General features: G+C 36.3%; 1 protein-coding gene across 10 annotated transcripts in view; it reads right to left on the bottom strand.

Annotated features, from left to right (window-relative positions):
- PHKB (phosphorylase kinase regulatory subunit beta) overlaps positions 1–17843 on the bottom strand; it is a 227997-nt gene that overhangs the window by 164150 nt on the left and 46004 nt on the right. For all 10 annotated transcript variants that reach the window (XR_015145436.1, XR_015145437.1, XR_015145433.1 and 7 more), the window contains 2 exons: positions 11393–11500; positions 8415–8495 (listed from right to left, as the gene is read on the bottom strand). Coding sequence is in view for 5 of the 10 variants with exons in the window: in XM_086350564.1 (XP_086206690.1) it covers positions 8415–8495; positions 11393–11500 (189 nt within the window). In the remaining 5 variants the exon portion in view is untranslated. The remainder of the gene's footprint in view (positions 1–8414; positions 8496–11392; positions 11501–17843) is intronic.

Raw genomic sequence — 17843 nt, 5'->3', positions numbered from 1 at the left:
TGTCATAGCTTTTCTTCCAAGGAGGCAAGCGTCTTTTAATTTCATGGCTGCAGTCACCATCTGCAGTGATTTTAGAGCCCAAGAAAACAAAGTCTCTCACTGTTTCCACTGTTTCCCTATCTATTTGCCACGAAGTGATGGGACCAGATGCCATGATCCTAGTTTTTTGAATGTTGAGTTTTAAGCCAGCTTTTTCACTTTCCTCTTTCACTTTCAGCAAGAGGTTCTTTGGTTCTTCTTCACTTTCTGCCATAAGGGTGGTGTCATCTGTGTATCTGAGTTTATTGATATTTCTCCCGGCAATCTTGATTCCAGCTCATGCTTCATCCAGCTCGGAATTTCACATGATGTACTCTGTATATAAATTAAATAAGCAGGGTGACAAAATACAGTCTTGACATACTCCTTCCCCAATTTGGAACCAGTCTGTTGTTTCATGTCCGGTTCCAACTGTTGCTTCTTGACCAGAATACAGATTTTTCAGGAGACAGGTAAGGTGGGCTGGTACTCCCATGTCTTTAAGAATTTTCCACAGTTTGTTGTGATCCACACAGTCAAAGGCTTTGGTGTAGTCAATAAACCAGAAGTAGATGTTTTTCTGGAACTCTCTTGCTTCTTCTGTGATCCAACAGATGTGGGCAATTTGATCTATGGTTCCTCTGCCTTTTCTAAATCCAGCTTGAATATCTGGAAGTTCTCAATTCACGTACTATTGAAGCCTCACTTGGAGAATTTTGAGCATTACTTTGCTAGTGTATGAGATGAGTGCAATTGTGTGGTAGTTTGACCATTCTTTGGTTTGAACATATTTATAAAAATAGTAAAAGGGATAAGGAAAAGGACAGAAAAAAGGAGATAAAAAGATATCGGACAAAGTGTAAGGGTTGAATATACAAGTAGCTTGGTAAAAGAAAAAGAAATGCAGCACAAACAATATTTCAGTAGACCCTAGGTGAGAACTTCCCAAATCTTATCAAAGATATTAAACTAGAATATTTGAAAACTTCCACATGCCCCATGGAGGATAAATACAAAGAACAGCACAGCTAGCACATCTTAGTGAAACTAATAAAAATCAAATACAAATTTTAAAGCAGCCCGAGTAGACAATATTTTCATAAAAACAATGGAATTCAAGCTGATTTATTAACAAAAACAATGGAAGCCTAATAACAACATATTTAAAGTGTTGAAAGAAAATATCTGTCAACCTAAAATATATTTAAAATTAAAATGGAAACAAAGATATTAAAAAAAAAAATAAGGAATGGACAATGATCCCAGACAGAATATCCCAGGAAAGAAAGGTGATTGTCATAATGGTACATGGGTAGGTATATGTACAGTTGTAAAGAGTCTGTCTGATTGCGGGAGACCTGAGTTCAATCCCTGGGTTAGGAATATCCCCTGGAGAAGGAATTGGCAACCCACTCCAGTATTCTTGCCTGGAGAATCCCATGGAAAGAGGAGCCTGATAGGCTAACAGACCATGGGGGTCAAAAAGAGTCGGACACAACTGAATGACTAACACACAGGTATATGTATATGAATGAATATACAGTTCAATATTGATGTAAACATCAATAATATTGAGATTCTGTTCAGTTTAAAAATACATGTAGTATGAAAATAAATGCAAACAAAACCACAATTGTAGGTAATAAGTAGGTACGTAGAGCTAAAATGTGGTAAGGTTCTTAAATCATCTGTAAAGCAGAAAGCTAAGAAGAACTAAAGAGCCTCTTGATGAAAGTGAAAGTGGAGAGTGAAAAAAGTTGGCTTAAAACTCAATATTCAGAAAACTAAGACATGGGATCTGGTCCCATCACTTCATGGCAAATAGATGGGGAAACAATAGAAACAGTGAGAGACTTCATTTTTTTAGGCTCCAAAATCACTGCAGATGGTGACTGCAGCCATGAAATTAAAAGACGATTGCCTCCTTGGAAGAAAAGCTATGACAAACTTAATAGTGTATTAAAAAGCAGAGACATTGCTTTGCCAACAAAGGTCCGTCTAGTCAAAGTTATAGTTTTTCCAGTAGTCATGAATGGATGTGAGAGTTGGACTATAAAGAAAATTGAGTGCCGAAGAATTGATGCTTGTGAACTGTGGTGTTGAAGAAGACTCTTGAGAGTCCCTTGGATGGCAAAGAGATCAAACCAGTCCATCTGAAAGGAAATCAGTCCTAAATATTCACTGGGAGGACTGAGGGTGAAGCTGAAACTCCAATACTTTGGCCACCTGATGCAAAGAACTGACTCCTTGGAAAAGACCCTGATGCTGGGAAAGATTGAAGGCAGAAGAAGAAGGGGACAAGAGAGGATGAGATGGTTGGATGGCATTACTGACTCTACAGACATGAATTTGAGTAAGATCCAGGAGTTGGTGATGGACAGGGAAGCCTGGTGTGCTGCAGTTCATGGGGTTGCAAAGAGTTGGATACGACTGAGCAACTGAACTGAACTGAAAGCAGTCAAAGTATAAATTTGAGTAGACTCTGAAGTTGCTGTCCTTTCCTAGCCACTATAAAATAATATAACAACTGGCATAACAACAAATTCAATAAATCAAAAAAAAATGTAAGAAGGAAAAAAGGGTACAAAGAATATATCAGGCCAATAACAAACAAAGATAAAAGACTTAAACCAAGATATATCAATATTTACATTAAATGTATATGAATTAAGTACTCCAATTAAAAGAAAAAGATTGCCAGACTAGATTTAAAAAATAATAACTATATGATGCTTACAAAAGATACCAGATACAAATAAGAACACAGTTTGAAAATAAATGAAAGTTTTAGAAATGCCATACAAACACTAATGAAAAGAAACTGGTCTCTCAAGATAAATTTTAACAAAGAAATTTAATAGGAATTAAAATGGGATATTTCCAGCTAAAAAGTACAATAATTTCAAATCATGTGCCTGTAATTTTATAAAAACAAATACACATACATATGTGTGTATATATTATACATACTATAGATACAACATACATATTCATGTACAAGTACACACACATACATACATACTAATAAATCAGAAAGTTACAGAACTAAATGGAGAAAAATAAATTCACAATCACATTTGCAAACTTAATGAACATATCAGACAAAAAACGTACAACATGTAAAAGAAGAGATGAGCATAACTAACGCAGTTTACCTAAGAAATGTATAAAGCAATTTAAACCTAGTGGCATTTTTGCCATGTTTCTATGACACATTAACCAATAACTACCATCGCTTGCATAACCTGTTTCCTTATTTCATCCAGGTATTTGCTCAAAAGCTCTTTTCCAGAAAAGCCTGTCCTGATAAACTCTACTTAAAACAGTTTTATGGTTTTATTTTCTATTTTCCCCCTTACATGCTTAAAAAAAATTAAGTATCACTTCTGGACATTATAGCCTATATTTAAATATTTATTAATTCTGTTTTCCTTATTATAATACAAATTTCATGGCATTATAGACTAATATCTTTTTTCACTGCTATATTCTATTTGGTCTATTTTAGAAACTCAATAAATGTTTGCCAAATAAGCATGGTTCATGCAAGAATGCATGACTGAGTGAACGTGCAAAACATGAATAAACAGGCAAACTCTGAGTCAGCCTGGTTGCCCTCAATACTTGAACATGAAGATGTCACATGACATGTGTCACTCATATCTGTACAGAATAAGCAGAGATAGAACACTTTCAATAGAATGAATGGACTCTGGCGCCAGACCACATAGTTTAAATCCCAGAGCTGTCAATGACTATTTGTGTGATCCTGGACAAGTTACTTCTTGACTCTCCATTATTTTCATCATTTGTGAAAGGAAGATAATAACTATACCAAGTCGATAGTTTTGTGACGATTAAAATTGTTTATATGTGCAAAGTACTTTGAACAATGATAGCAAGGAATAAATGCTATTATGTAAGTGTTATGTTATTATGTTAAGAGTTAACTACTACTATTATCATTGTTATTGCTTCCTATAAATTAGAGAAACAAGAATAATAATACCTTTTTATTCTTAGAGGAAAACATCTATAAATAGTTTTGAGTAACCTATTCATTTTTGTGTGTACATTGTTGAAAAGCACGAACTAAGAATACCTTGTAACACCTTAATAATTATAGAGATTTATTCTATTAAAAGACAGAAACCCTCAAGTTCAGCTTGAAAACCATTTCACATCAAAAGATAGTCTGTAACACAAAAGTACCCACACAATAAACAGAAGCAAAAAAAAAAAAGGTCTGCAGTATTTTAAGGAGAAAACATGCAAAAAAAGCAAAAGTCAAAACTCACTAAATAAGTTAAAAACCTATCTTTAAAATTAAAGTCTCAATATATAAGAGAAAAAACCATATCTTAAAGTATCTAACAAAGGTCACCTAGAAATCATTGCTTAGTATGCTGGCTCCCAATCAGACCCAATGCTTGCTATTTATGCCCTGTGCAGTCCCCTCTCACGTTGATTTAAGACTGACCAATGTAATAGAGGATACTGTAAAATGATGGAGGGTGACTTCTGAGACTAGGTCGTAAAAAAAGCACTGTACTTCCATTTTGCTCTTTGGAATCACTTTCTCTGAAAAAAGCCACCTGACATATAGAAAAGGCACTCAAGCAGCTCTATGGAGAGGCTCTTGCCCACAACCATGTGAGCGAACCATCCTAGGGCCTTCCAGGCTCAGTAAAGCCTTCAGTTAACTGTAAATCTGGCTGATTATTTGAATCCAACTTATGAGAGACTCCATGTCAGCAACACCCTGATTAGTTTCTCCTGAATTCCTGACTCACTGAAACTATGAGATAATAAATGTTTGCTCTTTTAAGCCACTAAGCTCTGAGGCAATTTGTTACTCAGAAATAGGTAGTTTATATAGTAAGAAATTAATTCCACATGTCATCCAATCTAAAAGCATTTGAAAAGATCTTCTGGGTTTTGATGGTAAAGGCATCTTTGCAAAATAAAAAGGAAATGGCACATGATACACAGTTGGCAAAAAAGACTTTTCCAGGTTTCATGTGAAACAGACACCTACAGATTTGTATAGTATTTTTATGTAGAAGGCTTACAACCTACACACTTCTACCAAAGAGCTAAAGAAATAATCATCTGACCATTCTTGAAAAAACAAGGCTTCAAACATATTTATCTAAAGGAACTGGACTTTGCAGGATCATTTGACAAATTTCCATCAGTACAACTGGTTCTATGACCACTCCAAATGTTATCCCCAGTTAGTTATGCCCTATTAGTTATCCCCAGTTAGTGTTATCCCCTATTTCCACTTAAATTTTAAGCTTGTAGAAAAATGTTTGAGGTTTCTGTTTTCAAAACTGACATGATACTGTGACTTGTGATCAATCATTCAGTTCAGTTCAGTTCAGTTCAGTCACTCAGTTGGTCCAACTCTTTGCGACCCCGTGAATCGCAGCACGCCAGGCCTCCCTGTCCATCACCAACTCCCGGAGTTCACTCAGACTCACGTCCATCAAGTCAGTGATGCCATCCAGCCATCTCATCCTCTGTCGTCCCCTTCTCCTCCTGCCCCCAATCCCTCCCAGCATCAGAGTCTTTTCCAATGAGTCAACTCTTCGCATGAGGTGGCCAAAGTATTAGAGTTTCAACTTTAGCATCATTCCTTTCAAAGAAATCCCAGGACTGATCTCCTTCAGAATGGACTGGTTGGATCTCCTTGCAGTCCAAGGGACTCTCAAGAGTCTTCTCCAACACCACAGTTCAAAAGCATCAATTCTTTGGCGCTCAGCTTTCTTCACAGTCCAACTCTCACATCAATACATGACCACAGGAAAAACCATAGCCTTGACTAGACAGACCTTTGTTGGCAAAGTAATGTCTCTGCTTTTGAATATCCTATCTAGGTTGGTCATAACTTTCCTTCCAAGGAGTAAGCATCTTTTAATTTCATGGCTGCAGTCACCATCTGCAGTGATTTTGGAGCCCCAAAAAATAAAGTCTGACACTGTTTCCACATCTATTTGCCATGAAGTGATGGGACCAGATGCCATGATCTTCGTTTCCTGAATGTTGAGCTTCAAGCCAACTTTTTCACTCTCCACTTTCACTTTCATCAAGAGGCTTTTTAGTTCCTCTTCACTTTCTGCCATAGAGTCATATAATAGCATAATACTAGAAAAGGGACATTAAAAACATACAGGCATTTCCCCATCTCCATTTATAATGATTTAGCAGATATAATCTAACACACAACATACAATTAACATTTTTTAATAGTTTAATAAAAAATAAGAGCAAATCCAAAATGTAATAGGAAAGACAAAATTTCACCCTTTGTAAATCTTTACTTTCAAAGTGTTCTTTAAGACTTAATAGTTTTGGGGACATCAAAGTCTAAAAGGTCCCTTATTTTATTAAAGAATTATGAATCTTTTCATATAATGAAGCCTTTCCACAAAAAGGAAGGAAAAATTAAACACAAAATAAAATCTCATATTTTTCCAGTAGTCATATATGGATGTGAAAAAGACTATAAAGAAAGCTGAGGGCTGAAGAATTGATGCTTTTGAACTGTGGTGTTGGAGAAGACTCTTGAGAGTCCTTGGACTGCAAGGAGATCAAACCAGTCAATCCTAAAGGAAATCAGTCCTGAATATTCACTGGAAGGACTGATGCTGAAGCTGAAACTCCAGTACTGTGGCCACCTGATGTGAAGAACTGACTCAATGGAAAAGACCCTGACGCTGGGAAAGATTGAAGGCAGGAGAAGGGGACGACAGAGGATGAGATGGTTGGATGGCATCACCTACTCGATGGACATGAGTTTGAGTAAGCTCCGGGAGTTGGTGATGGACAGGGAAGTCTGGCATGCTGCAGCCCAAAGACTCACAAAGAGTGGGACACAACTGAGTGACTGAACTGAACTGAACTGATGGGAGTATGTGAGGTTCTTTAATGTTAAATAAAATAAGTTTCTCAGGAGCCATTCCGAATGATACAGTTCCTGCTTCTTTTAATCGACTTTTAGGTTATTTATGGAGTATGTCATAGAATGTAACATAGAATACCATGTGGTAGTTCATTACTTTGCCCCCTCCAACAGATATAAATGAGTTCTCTCTATTAATAAACAGAAGGACTGACTTAGGTGAACTTTGTATTTAGTTAATAGATATATAAGATTGGTCTGATTCCCAACCCCTCCCCTACCCAAAATATTTGAGCACCACTATTTCACAACACTATAAAAACTGAGAACTAGTTGGATGAAATAAAAACATGCAGTTCTTTGATAAATAAAACAGAAGAAACCATAAGTAGTTACTGTTATTATTATTATTGCTTCTTTATTATTTACCTATATTTCTAATTAGGTTTTACTTATGTGTATTAAAAAGGCACAGTGGATGTATAAGATTATGAACTACTGGTGGGCAGGGCTACATGTACCAATTTCATAGCACTCCGAGTGCAGTCCAGTGATGACTTTACTGTTTAGTATGATAAATTGTTCTTTGTAGGAAAAAATAATAACTAATATATAACTATATAATATATCTACTCTTTGATAGAATTCTCACTGTATATGTTGGTGGTTTAGTCACTAAGTGGTGTCCGATTCTTTGTGACCCCATGGACTGTGGTCCGCCAGACTCCTTTGTCCATGGGATTTCCCATGCAAGAATATTGGAGTGGGTTGCTATTTCTTTCTCCAGAGGATCTTCCTGACCCAGAGATCAAATCCATCTCTCCTGCATTGCAGGCAGACTCTTTACCGCTGTGCCACCAGGGATGCCCTTCTCAATGTATATACCATCTCAATAATAATAGCTTTTTACTTCAACTGTGACACAATTCAAAATATGTTAGCATATGGGTCTGTCTGTATGTTTTTTCAAGCATTAGGGCCTATGAAAAATTTCTCAACTTTGTGATAGAGTTATTTTCAAATTTCCTAATAAGAATAAGAACATGATATTTATCTTTTGAAAAAAATTAAGAACTCTACTGAAGTCAAACAAAAATAACAAAACATGATAAATGAATTTTTACTATTAAAAGGATGGGTTACAAAAAGCAACAAAAGAAGAGAAGACAATAATTCTGAGAAAATCTGGAAAGGCTTTTATTTTTATAGCTACTAAAATTTCTGAAAGTTACAAGGTTTTATTTCAGAATACCTGAAACAGAGCCTTCACAGTAGAGTTTTACAACTGTTACATATTTTGTTTATTTTTTAAAGTGCTTTGCATTGATAATATAAAGACTTTTCAGCTGAGCATTCAAAATCCCTTATCTGACTATATGAATTTAAGAATAACCCAATTTACACAATTAAAAATAAGTTTTAAAAAGTAAAAGAAAAAAGTTATTCTCAGAGATGAAATTTAGCACTACAAAATTTGGGAAAATCATACCTCATCAGTGTTGTAGATAATCTGGAGTCCTGAGGAAATCATTTCCACAAGGTAAAGGAGATAGAGGGACACTGCATTTATCTGAAAACCAACAAACACTACAATAGGTTAGAGAAAACCAAAAAAATACTATGGTACAAAATTAAATGTAAAAGCTAAAATTACAAGTCATTTGCTCTTGTAGTAGCATATCTAACTGTTTTCTTTCCTATGAAAAACTAAAGGAGCTGTGGATTTAGTTCATAATAAAAATCTCAGCTTTGTATATAAAACTCTAAAATCCTCAAATTCACTGTGATGGTTAAGCTGATCAGGGGTATTTTTATGACATTTGCTTTCTAAGATTTATATTGAAACTGTAGATTTAAGCACTTCTACTTTGAAATAGTTTTGTCCCTTGGGCAGCTATGTAATGTGAATCCAATTTAAGTGCAGGTAAATGAAAAAATTATTGGACAGTAAGACATTAGGACTATGCCACCATAAAGAACAGGTAGCACATCCTGTATTCAGAGAACACAGAACTTACATCAGCAACTGTAGGAATATATTAATCAAACATTTAAAATATATTTATGAAAAAAAGTATTCTAAAAATGAGGCTCTTTTAGTTTATTAGTCTATTAAAGATAAACATTATATGCTCTAAACAAAACAAACAAAAGAAGACAATAATGTCCCCTTTAACCAAAAATAAATACTCTCATAGAATTCTGAATGGGCTATATACATTTTCTCGAGGAAATAAGCAGTGAAAGATAAATAGCACAACATGGACAAACCTTGAAAACATTACACTAAAAGAAAGAAATCAGTCACATTAGACCACATGGCATATGATTCCATTTATATGAAATGTACAAACTAGGCTTGTTCATACAGACAGAAAGTAGACTGGTAATTGCCTACAGTGGGGGTCTTTGAAGGAGTTGAGGAGTGACTGCTAACAGGTACTGGATTTCGCTCTGGGGTGATGAAGATGTTCTGCAATGTTGAAAGTTGTATACTTTACATAGGCAAATTGTTTATTATATGAATTATATCTCAATAAAGTTATCCAATAAACAAATACATGAGAAGCAGTGAAAATTTTTCATTTAGCCAGGAAACAGTTAACTTGAGGTAAAAACAAAGAGGAGGTAAGACATAATTTTCTTATCATACAATTCTAACCCAGAAGATTATTATCCACTAACAGCCTTGCTGCCTTGTGCCTTCGCTGATTCTCCTCCAATCCTTTCTGAAAAACGGACAGAAAGTTGGGGCAGAAAATTATTTGTGCCCTAGATTCCTTGGATAAAGCAGCTGTGTGCCACCGGGGCCTGCCAGTGGGGGTAACTCTCTCAGGAATCAGGACTATCCTGAATGTCTCTTGACTTCCCAGCACTCAAAGTCCAGTTGGTTTCAGGGTCTTATCAAGGTCCAAGTGGGTCACATAAGAAAATGTAGGATTCTAGTTTAAGGCGTTTTATAATAGACCAACATTAACTCTTAAGTGACTTTTCTCAGAACATAGTAAGCAAGAGCTTCATCCCATTGGGTCACCCAAATATTCTCATAGAGCACTGACACTGGCCTGTCAGAAATGATCTCAAAGAAATTTCATTTCCATGGGGAGGGAGGACGAAGGAGGGTTCAGGATGGGGAACACATGTATACCTGTGGCAGATTCATTTTGATATATGGCAAAACCAATACAATATTGTAAAGTTAAATAAAATAAAATTAAAAAAAAAGAAATTTCATTTCTATTGACAGCCAACTACAGCAATATCTCAAAGAACTCTCTGCTATGATTTTTAAGAGGCTTCTGTGAGAAAATATCAGTAAGTGGCAAAATGTACGGGGCTTCCAAATAACAGGTTGACCAGCATTTATTTGAAACCTACTATGTGCTAGGCACTAAGTTTAAATTCTGAAATACAAAAATAAATGAATTGTTATCTTCTAAAAACCCTATGTCAAACAGCAAACATATCTGTGAAAGCAAAAGGTACAGAAAACCTAATTATTTGAAAAATTATGAGACAGCTGAGCAACTACATATTTATTTATGTATAAATATATACATATTTATATATACATATACATATAAATATATACAGCTGAGCAACTACATATATTTATGTAACATTAAATCTCCATAGAACTGGTTACAAGTAACCATTAAGAGTTTCTGCTGTGTAGAAATGGGGACACTGAACTTTCTGTGTTTGGAGGAGTCATTCTAAAGTAAGACATTTCAGATCTCTAGAGAGAAAGGAACTCTAAAAAGGAGATACTCGTATTTTAGTAAGGAATATATGAATAGTAAGTATTCTATTCTAAAGACAACAGAACCAAACGCTGAAGAGGAAGAAAATCCATTAAAGATAAATAGCATATATAATACTTGTATACTAGAAACAAGGCAAAGGGGTACACAGATATGAGAGAAAAAATGAAAACAAAATATGAACCTTTACAGTGTATTGTTAGCATATAAAATTTATATATATATATATAAAATGTCTTTTGGAATTATCATTTTAGTGGTACGTTTTTAGCATCATTGAAGGCTGATGTATTAGAAATGGACTGTCACGTACAAAGACTTCTGATTTGTTGTTATATTACTGTCAGTTGTCTTTTATTCTCTGGTTCCTAAATATTGAAATTCCTCTAAATTGGATAATGAGCACAAGCTTTTGTCACTGAAAGAGCTGTAGGATCCGTTCTTCTAGAGAGTAGTATTCTAATCCCTCCAGCTGCCCTTTTTGCTTTTGGACCAAGAATGCAATAATATTTAATGTGCAATCACAATAACTAATTCAGTTCCACTGGGATTTCTTCATTTCATGGCTGATTCTCTACTTCCATTTTGAACAATTTAAGCTTTAAAAAATGTAAATCTAATTTTTTAAAAATGTAAATAGCCTCAAACATTCTATGATATAGAGTAAAAATGCAGAAGAAAATGTGTAGTCTTCTCTTTTTACCTGAAGATGACCGTATTCCTCATAGGAGAGGATCTCATCTCCTGTATGTACATTGAAAATGGAGTGAAGACATGTTGTTGGGCGTGGATCCTGCTTAAATTGCTGGACCTGGAATAAAATATAAAATTTAAATGATGCTACTAATTCACATTGTAATCCAAAATCAGAGATTATATATTTTTCAAGAGACTTTTTAATGGGGAAAGCTACAGCTTACAGACAGAGGATACAACAAAGCAGAATGTAACTTTTTCTAAAGAAACAAAATAGATAAAATTCATCATTATTAATGTAATACAGTTAACATGACTGTTAAATACTTAACTGATACTTCACAAACAACTGACGTATAATAGGAAGCTTGTTAATGTATTAGCATTGACTTTTGTAATGTTTTCCATCTTATTTTAGAGTCAAATAATGGTTTCCTCTATGGGACTGGATTTCACAGACTGTATCCCACTGTACTGCGCTTTGGAAATGCTTCCATGACACTCAATGAAAGAGCGCTTAAGGCCACATTCTAATTCAATAAGTTTTCAAAACACCAAATGCTTTTTCTTTCTCCAAGATTTACAAATTGATACCATGCTCCTGTCAACATGTTTTCATTTCTTTCACCACACATACTGTCATTACTAAGGCACCAATTCCAAGAGAATATAGGCCATATTTTTACTTATTAACTCAAAATAAAATTTAATCATTTTTGAATACTCATTAACTAAGTATTAAATGACAAAAGGAGACAAACTCCAAGGACAAGCAGATATTAATTCAATTTTGCAAAAATCTGCTAATAAAGTTATATGCCAAGTATGTCTACTACTAGTTCCCTGGAAATATAAGATGAATAGGAACAAAGAATGAACAGAACGACACATCGGTTCAGTTCAGTTCAGTTGCTCAGTCGTGTCCGACTCTGTGACCCCATGAATCGCAGCACGCCAGGCCTCCCTGTCTATCACCAACTCCCGGAGTTCACGCAAACTCATGTCCATCGAGTCGGTGATGCCATCGAGCCATCTCATCCTCTATCGTCCCCTTCTCCTCTTGCCCCCAATCACTCCCAGCATCAGAGTCTTCTAAAACGAGTCACTCTTTGCATGAGGTGGCCAAAGTACTGGAGTTTCAGCTTTAGCATCATTCTTTCAAAACAAATCCCAGGGCTGATCTCCTTCAGAATGGACTGGTTGGATCTCCTTGCAGTCCAAGGGACTCTCAAGAGTCTTCTCCAACACCGCAGTTCAAAAGCATCAATTCTTCACCACTCAGCTTTCTTCACAGTCTAACTCTCACATCCATATGTGACCACTGGAAAAACCATAGCTTTGACTAGATGGACCTTTATTGGCAAAGTAATGTCTCTGCTTTTTAATATGCTGTCTAGGTTGGTCATAACTTTCCTAGCAAGGAGTAAGCGTCTTTTAATTTCATGGCTGCAATCACCATCTGCAGTGACTTGGGAGCCCAAAAAAATAAAATCTGTCACTGTTTCCACTGTTTCCCCATCTATTTCCCATGAAGTGATGGGACCAGATGCCATGATCTTCGTTTTCTGAATGTTGAGCTTTAAGCCAACTTTTTTACTCTCCTCTTTCACTTTTATCAAGAGGCTCTTTAGTTCCTCTTCACTTTCTGCCATAAGGGTGGTGTCATCTGCATAGCTGATGTTATTGATATTTCTCTCAGCAATCTTGATTCCAGCTTGTGCTTCTTCCAGCCCAGTGTTTCTCATGATGTACTCTGCATATAAGTTAAATAAGCAGGGTGACAATACACAGCCTCGACATACTCCTTTTCCTATTTGGAACCAGTCTGTTGTTCCATGTCCAGTTCTAACTGTTGCTTCCTGACCTGCATACAGGTTTCTCAAGAGGCAGGTCAGGTGGTGTGGTATTCCCATCTCTTCCAGAATTTCCCACAGTTTATTGTGGTCCACACAGTCAAAGGCTTTGGCATAGTCAATAAAGCAGAAATAGATGTTTTTCCGTGATCCAGCGGATGTTGGCAATTTGATCTCTGGTTCCTCTGCCTTTTCGAAAACCAGCTTGAACATCTGGAAGTTCACGTTTACGTATTGCTGAAGTCTGGCTTGGAGAATTTTGAGCATTGCTTTACTAGCGTGTGAGATGAGTACAACTGTGCGGTAGTTTGAGCATTCTTTGGCATTGCCTTTCTTTGGGACTGGAATAAAAACTGACCTTTTCCAGTCCTGTGGCCACTGCTGAGTTTTCCAAATTTGCTGGCTATTGAGTGCAGCGCTCTCACAGCATCATCTTTCAGGATTTGAAATAGCTCAACTGGAATTCCATCACTTCCACTAGCTTTGTTCATAGTGATGCTTTCTAAGGCCCACTTGACTTCCCATTCCAGGATGTCTGGCTCTAGGTCAGTGATCACACCATCATGATTATCTTGGTCGTGAAGATCTTTTTTGTACAGTTCTTCTGTGTATTCTTGCCACCTCTTCTTAATATCTTCTGCTTCCATTAGGTCCATACCATTTCTGTCCTTTATCGAGCCCATCTTTGCATGAAATGTTCCCTTGGTATCTCTGATTTTCTTGAAGAGATCTCTAGTCTTTCCTATTCTGTTGTTTTCCTCTATTTCTTTGCATTGATCTCTGAGGAAGGATTTCTTATCTCTCCTTGCTATTCTTTGGAACTCTGCATTCAGATGCTTACATCTTTCCTTTTGTCCTTTGCTTTTCGCTTCTCTTCTTTTCACAGCTATTTGTAAGGCCTCCCCAGACAGCCATTTTACTTTTTTGCATTTCTTTTCCATGGCGATGGTCTTGATCCCCATCTCCTGTACAATATCACGAACTTCAGTCCATAGTTCATCAGGCACTCTATCAGATCTAGTCCCTTAAATCTATTTCTCACTTTCACTGTATAATCATAAGGGATTTGATTTAGGTCATACCTGAATGGTCTAGTGGTTTTCCCTACTTTCTTCAATTTAAGTCTGAATTTGGCAATAAGGAGTTCATGATCTGAGCCACAGTCAGCTCCTGGTCATGTTTTTGCTGACTGTATAGAGCTTCTCCATCTTTGGCTGCAAAGAATATAATCAATCTGATTTCGGTGTTGACACTTTGGTGATGTCCATGTGTAGATTTCTCTTGTGTTGGTGGAAGAGGGTGTTTGCTATGACCAGTGCGTTCTCCTGGCAAAACTCTATTAGCCTTTGCCCTGCTTCATTCCATATTCCGAGGACAAATAAAAGCAATGAGTTTCTTCTCCCTTTGAAAGATATAAATGATAGTATCTGAGTATTCATGATCTTGACTTGTTTTACTTGGCTAAGGAAGCGCATAGAACCATACTCTCTTTTCCATCTTCAAGTTTCTTTTCATCCTTAAAGTATTGTCTTAATAAGATCTTCTCTAATAAAGTCCCTTCTGAACCAAAACTAAAATTCCTTCCTCTGGACTCCCATACCAGGGTGCTTATCCTTTATTTATTTCTCTAGTGTTTCGTTTTTATTAGTTTTCTGTATCTCCCACTATCTTTCAAGCTTCAAGAAGTTATACTCTCCAATATGGCAGGCACTAGCTATATGTGACAAACTGAACTCAGTTCAGTTCCGTTGCTCAGTCACGTCCAACTCTTTGAGACCCCATGGACTGCAGCACGCCAGGCATCCCTGTCCTGCACCAACTCCTATAGCTTGTTCAAACTCATGTCCATCGAGTTGGTGATGCCATCCAAACATCTCATCCTCTGTCATCCCCTTCTCCTCCCACCTTCAATCTTTCCCAGCATCAGTGTCTTTTCCAAGGAGTCAGTTTTTCACATCAGGTGGCCAAAGTATTGGAGTTTCAGCTTCAGCATCAGTCCTTCCAATGAATAACCAGGACTGATTTTCTTTAGGATTCATTGGTTTGATCTGCTTGCTGTCAAAGGAACACAGGAGTCTTTTCCAACGCCATAGTTCAAAAGCATCAGTTCTTCAGCACTCAGCTTTCTTTATGGTTCAAATCTCACATCCATACATGAATACTGGGAAAACCATAGCTTTGACAATACAGACAATTAAATGAAATTTAGAAATTCAAGTTTTCAGTCACAATGGCCCCATATCAAGTGCTCAAAAGCCACATGTGACTAGTGGTTTCTCTGTTGTTCAATACAGTAACACAGAACATTTAGATCATCACAAAAAAATTTGACAGTACTGTTACAGAGGGCTATCACACCTTTCCACCCCTCCAAGAACCCTACATAAACACATATGTTATGTTATGCATGTGTGTTCAGGTGTGGCCAATTCTGTTGGACCCTATGCACTGCAGCCCACCAGGCTCCTGTGTCTGTGCGATTTTCCAGCTAAGAATATTGAATTGTGTTGCCATTTTCTCCTCCAGGGGACCTTCCTGATTCAACCCACATCTCCTGCAGCTCCTGCATTGGCAGGTGTTTACTTTTACCACTGAGCTATCTGCAAGCCCTCCCTAAGGTTGAAATCAACAAAATTAAAGTCAGGAACTATCAGCAGATAATCAGAAATGAAAGAATGAGGGTAAAGGTATGGATGTACACACTCCACCTATGTAGTGACCAAGCTATCCTATGTTAACTCAGAAAAGGTGAGATGGCTACCCCATCTCAGTGTCTGAAACTGCTGGTAACTGTCTCAGGGTACACAAATATAGAAATCAATGTGGTCATTACTTTCATAGTACCATGACTATTCTCAAAGCATTGAACATTTTTCTGGGCTCTTAAGACAAAAATGTTAAATTAAAACAGAATATATTTTGCCCACTTGATAAGTATCTAAATGGATAAGGTTTTATTAGTTTAATAAAGTGATTGCTGCAGGTGACAAAGCAGTGTTTGTCATTTGTCTTCAAGACACACAAGTACCCAGCATGAGAATTTATAATCAATGATTGTGCCTGAGGAAAGGTAACTATTAAATGATCAAAGATGATCAAACAGTGAATTATATAATTATGCTTTGAGTCTTAAAGCTGTAAAAAGACAATTTAAAATTTCAGGGGGAAAAAAGACCCAAATTCAATAAGCTTTGCAAATTAATGAAGCATATTGTATACAAAATATAGACAAAAAGTACTCTTGAGAGCAGCCAAAATCAGGAGGATATTAATTAGTATTGTATGATATCTGGCATATGGCAAGTAAAAGTAAAGAATTATTTATTGAAGTAAGAATTTCTAGATTAAAAGAAATCTAGAATAATGTTTTTTCCTTCTTGCATTTTATTTAGACTTTTCCTCAAAATTTTAATCACTGTGAATAAGCAAGTTTATCATTCAGGAAAAGGTACTGAGTATTTTGTGATGACAAAATACTCTTAAAAACATCCTTAATTTATAGACTTAAAATATACACTGAGGTAGGAAAATCATCTCATAAGGGAATCCAGGAAAAATAAATTTTATAAAAATTTAATGATTTCTCATGAATTATAAAGTACTTAGGAAGCATTTTCAGGAAATAAATTTTTTATGCAGACAATTAGGGACAGCAACATTCATAGCACACTGTAAAGCAGATCCCTATTTTCTGAACTATGAACTGTAAATTGAATCCATTTTGAAATCTGAATGCTCCTCTTTAAGAAGTATTAATAAAAATAGGTATATGAACACCTAGAGGTAAAAAATAACTAATGTTAATAGTAGAAATTAATACAAGCACAAAGAAAATAATAGAAATTAGATTGCTCTATATTCTTCAAATCAAGGAGAACTATTCACTCAAATAAATTAAAACATCCCATTTAGGTAGTATTATTAGAAAACATATCAGGAAGCATGCTTTACAACGAGAAGCAAAAAATTTTCACTAAGTCATTATTTTACGTCAGAAGATGAGCTTTAAGGTCAAACAGCACATGAACATTACAAATATGCTTTACTTTAGTTTTAAGGGAGGGCCAAAAGATAAAAGTACACATTTAAAAGTATGGTAACAATGTCTACTGCTATGAAATCATGAAGGAAATAGTGAGCACCGAGGTGAAGGTATGCTGCTGCTGCTGCTGCTAAGTTGCTTCAGTCATGTCCGACTCTGTGCGACCCCATAGATGGCAGCCCACCAGGCTCCGCCGTCCCTGGGATTCTCCAGGCAAGAACACTGGAGTGGGTTGCCAGTTCCTTCTCCAGTGCATAAAAGTGAAAAGTGAAAAGTGAAAGTGAAGTCGCTCAGTCGTGTCCGACTCCTAGCGACCCCATGGACTGCAGCCTACCAGGCTCCTCCATCCATGGGATTTGCCAGGCAAGAGTACTGGAGTGGGTGTGGTGGGAGGTAATTAGTTGCGTGCATGGTTTAGTCTTACTGAGTCATATGTGCATTGTAGCAATACCTTCTATTCCTACTGTAAGGTTATGGGGTTCAAGAAAGATTATACCAATAACAGTGTTTTAAAATTTGTAAAATTCTACATTATGTAGTATGCAGAAATACCAAACGTGATC

Source organism: Bos grunniens, chromosome 18, assembly GCF_055505025.1.
Source record: "Bos grunniens cultivar Pamir isolate PY7600 chromosome 18, Bosgru_T2T1.0, whole genome shotgun sequence".
NCBI classification, from domain to species: Eukaryota; Metazoa; Chordata; class Mammalia; order Artiodactyla; family Bovidae; genus Bos; species Bos grunniens.
Note: the sequence above shows the minus strand (reverse complement) of the source record. Positions and strands in the feature narration are given on the sequence as shown.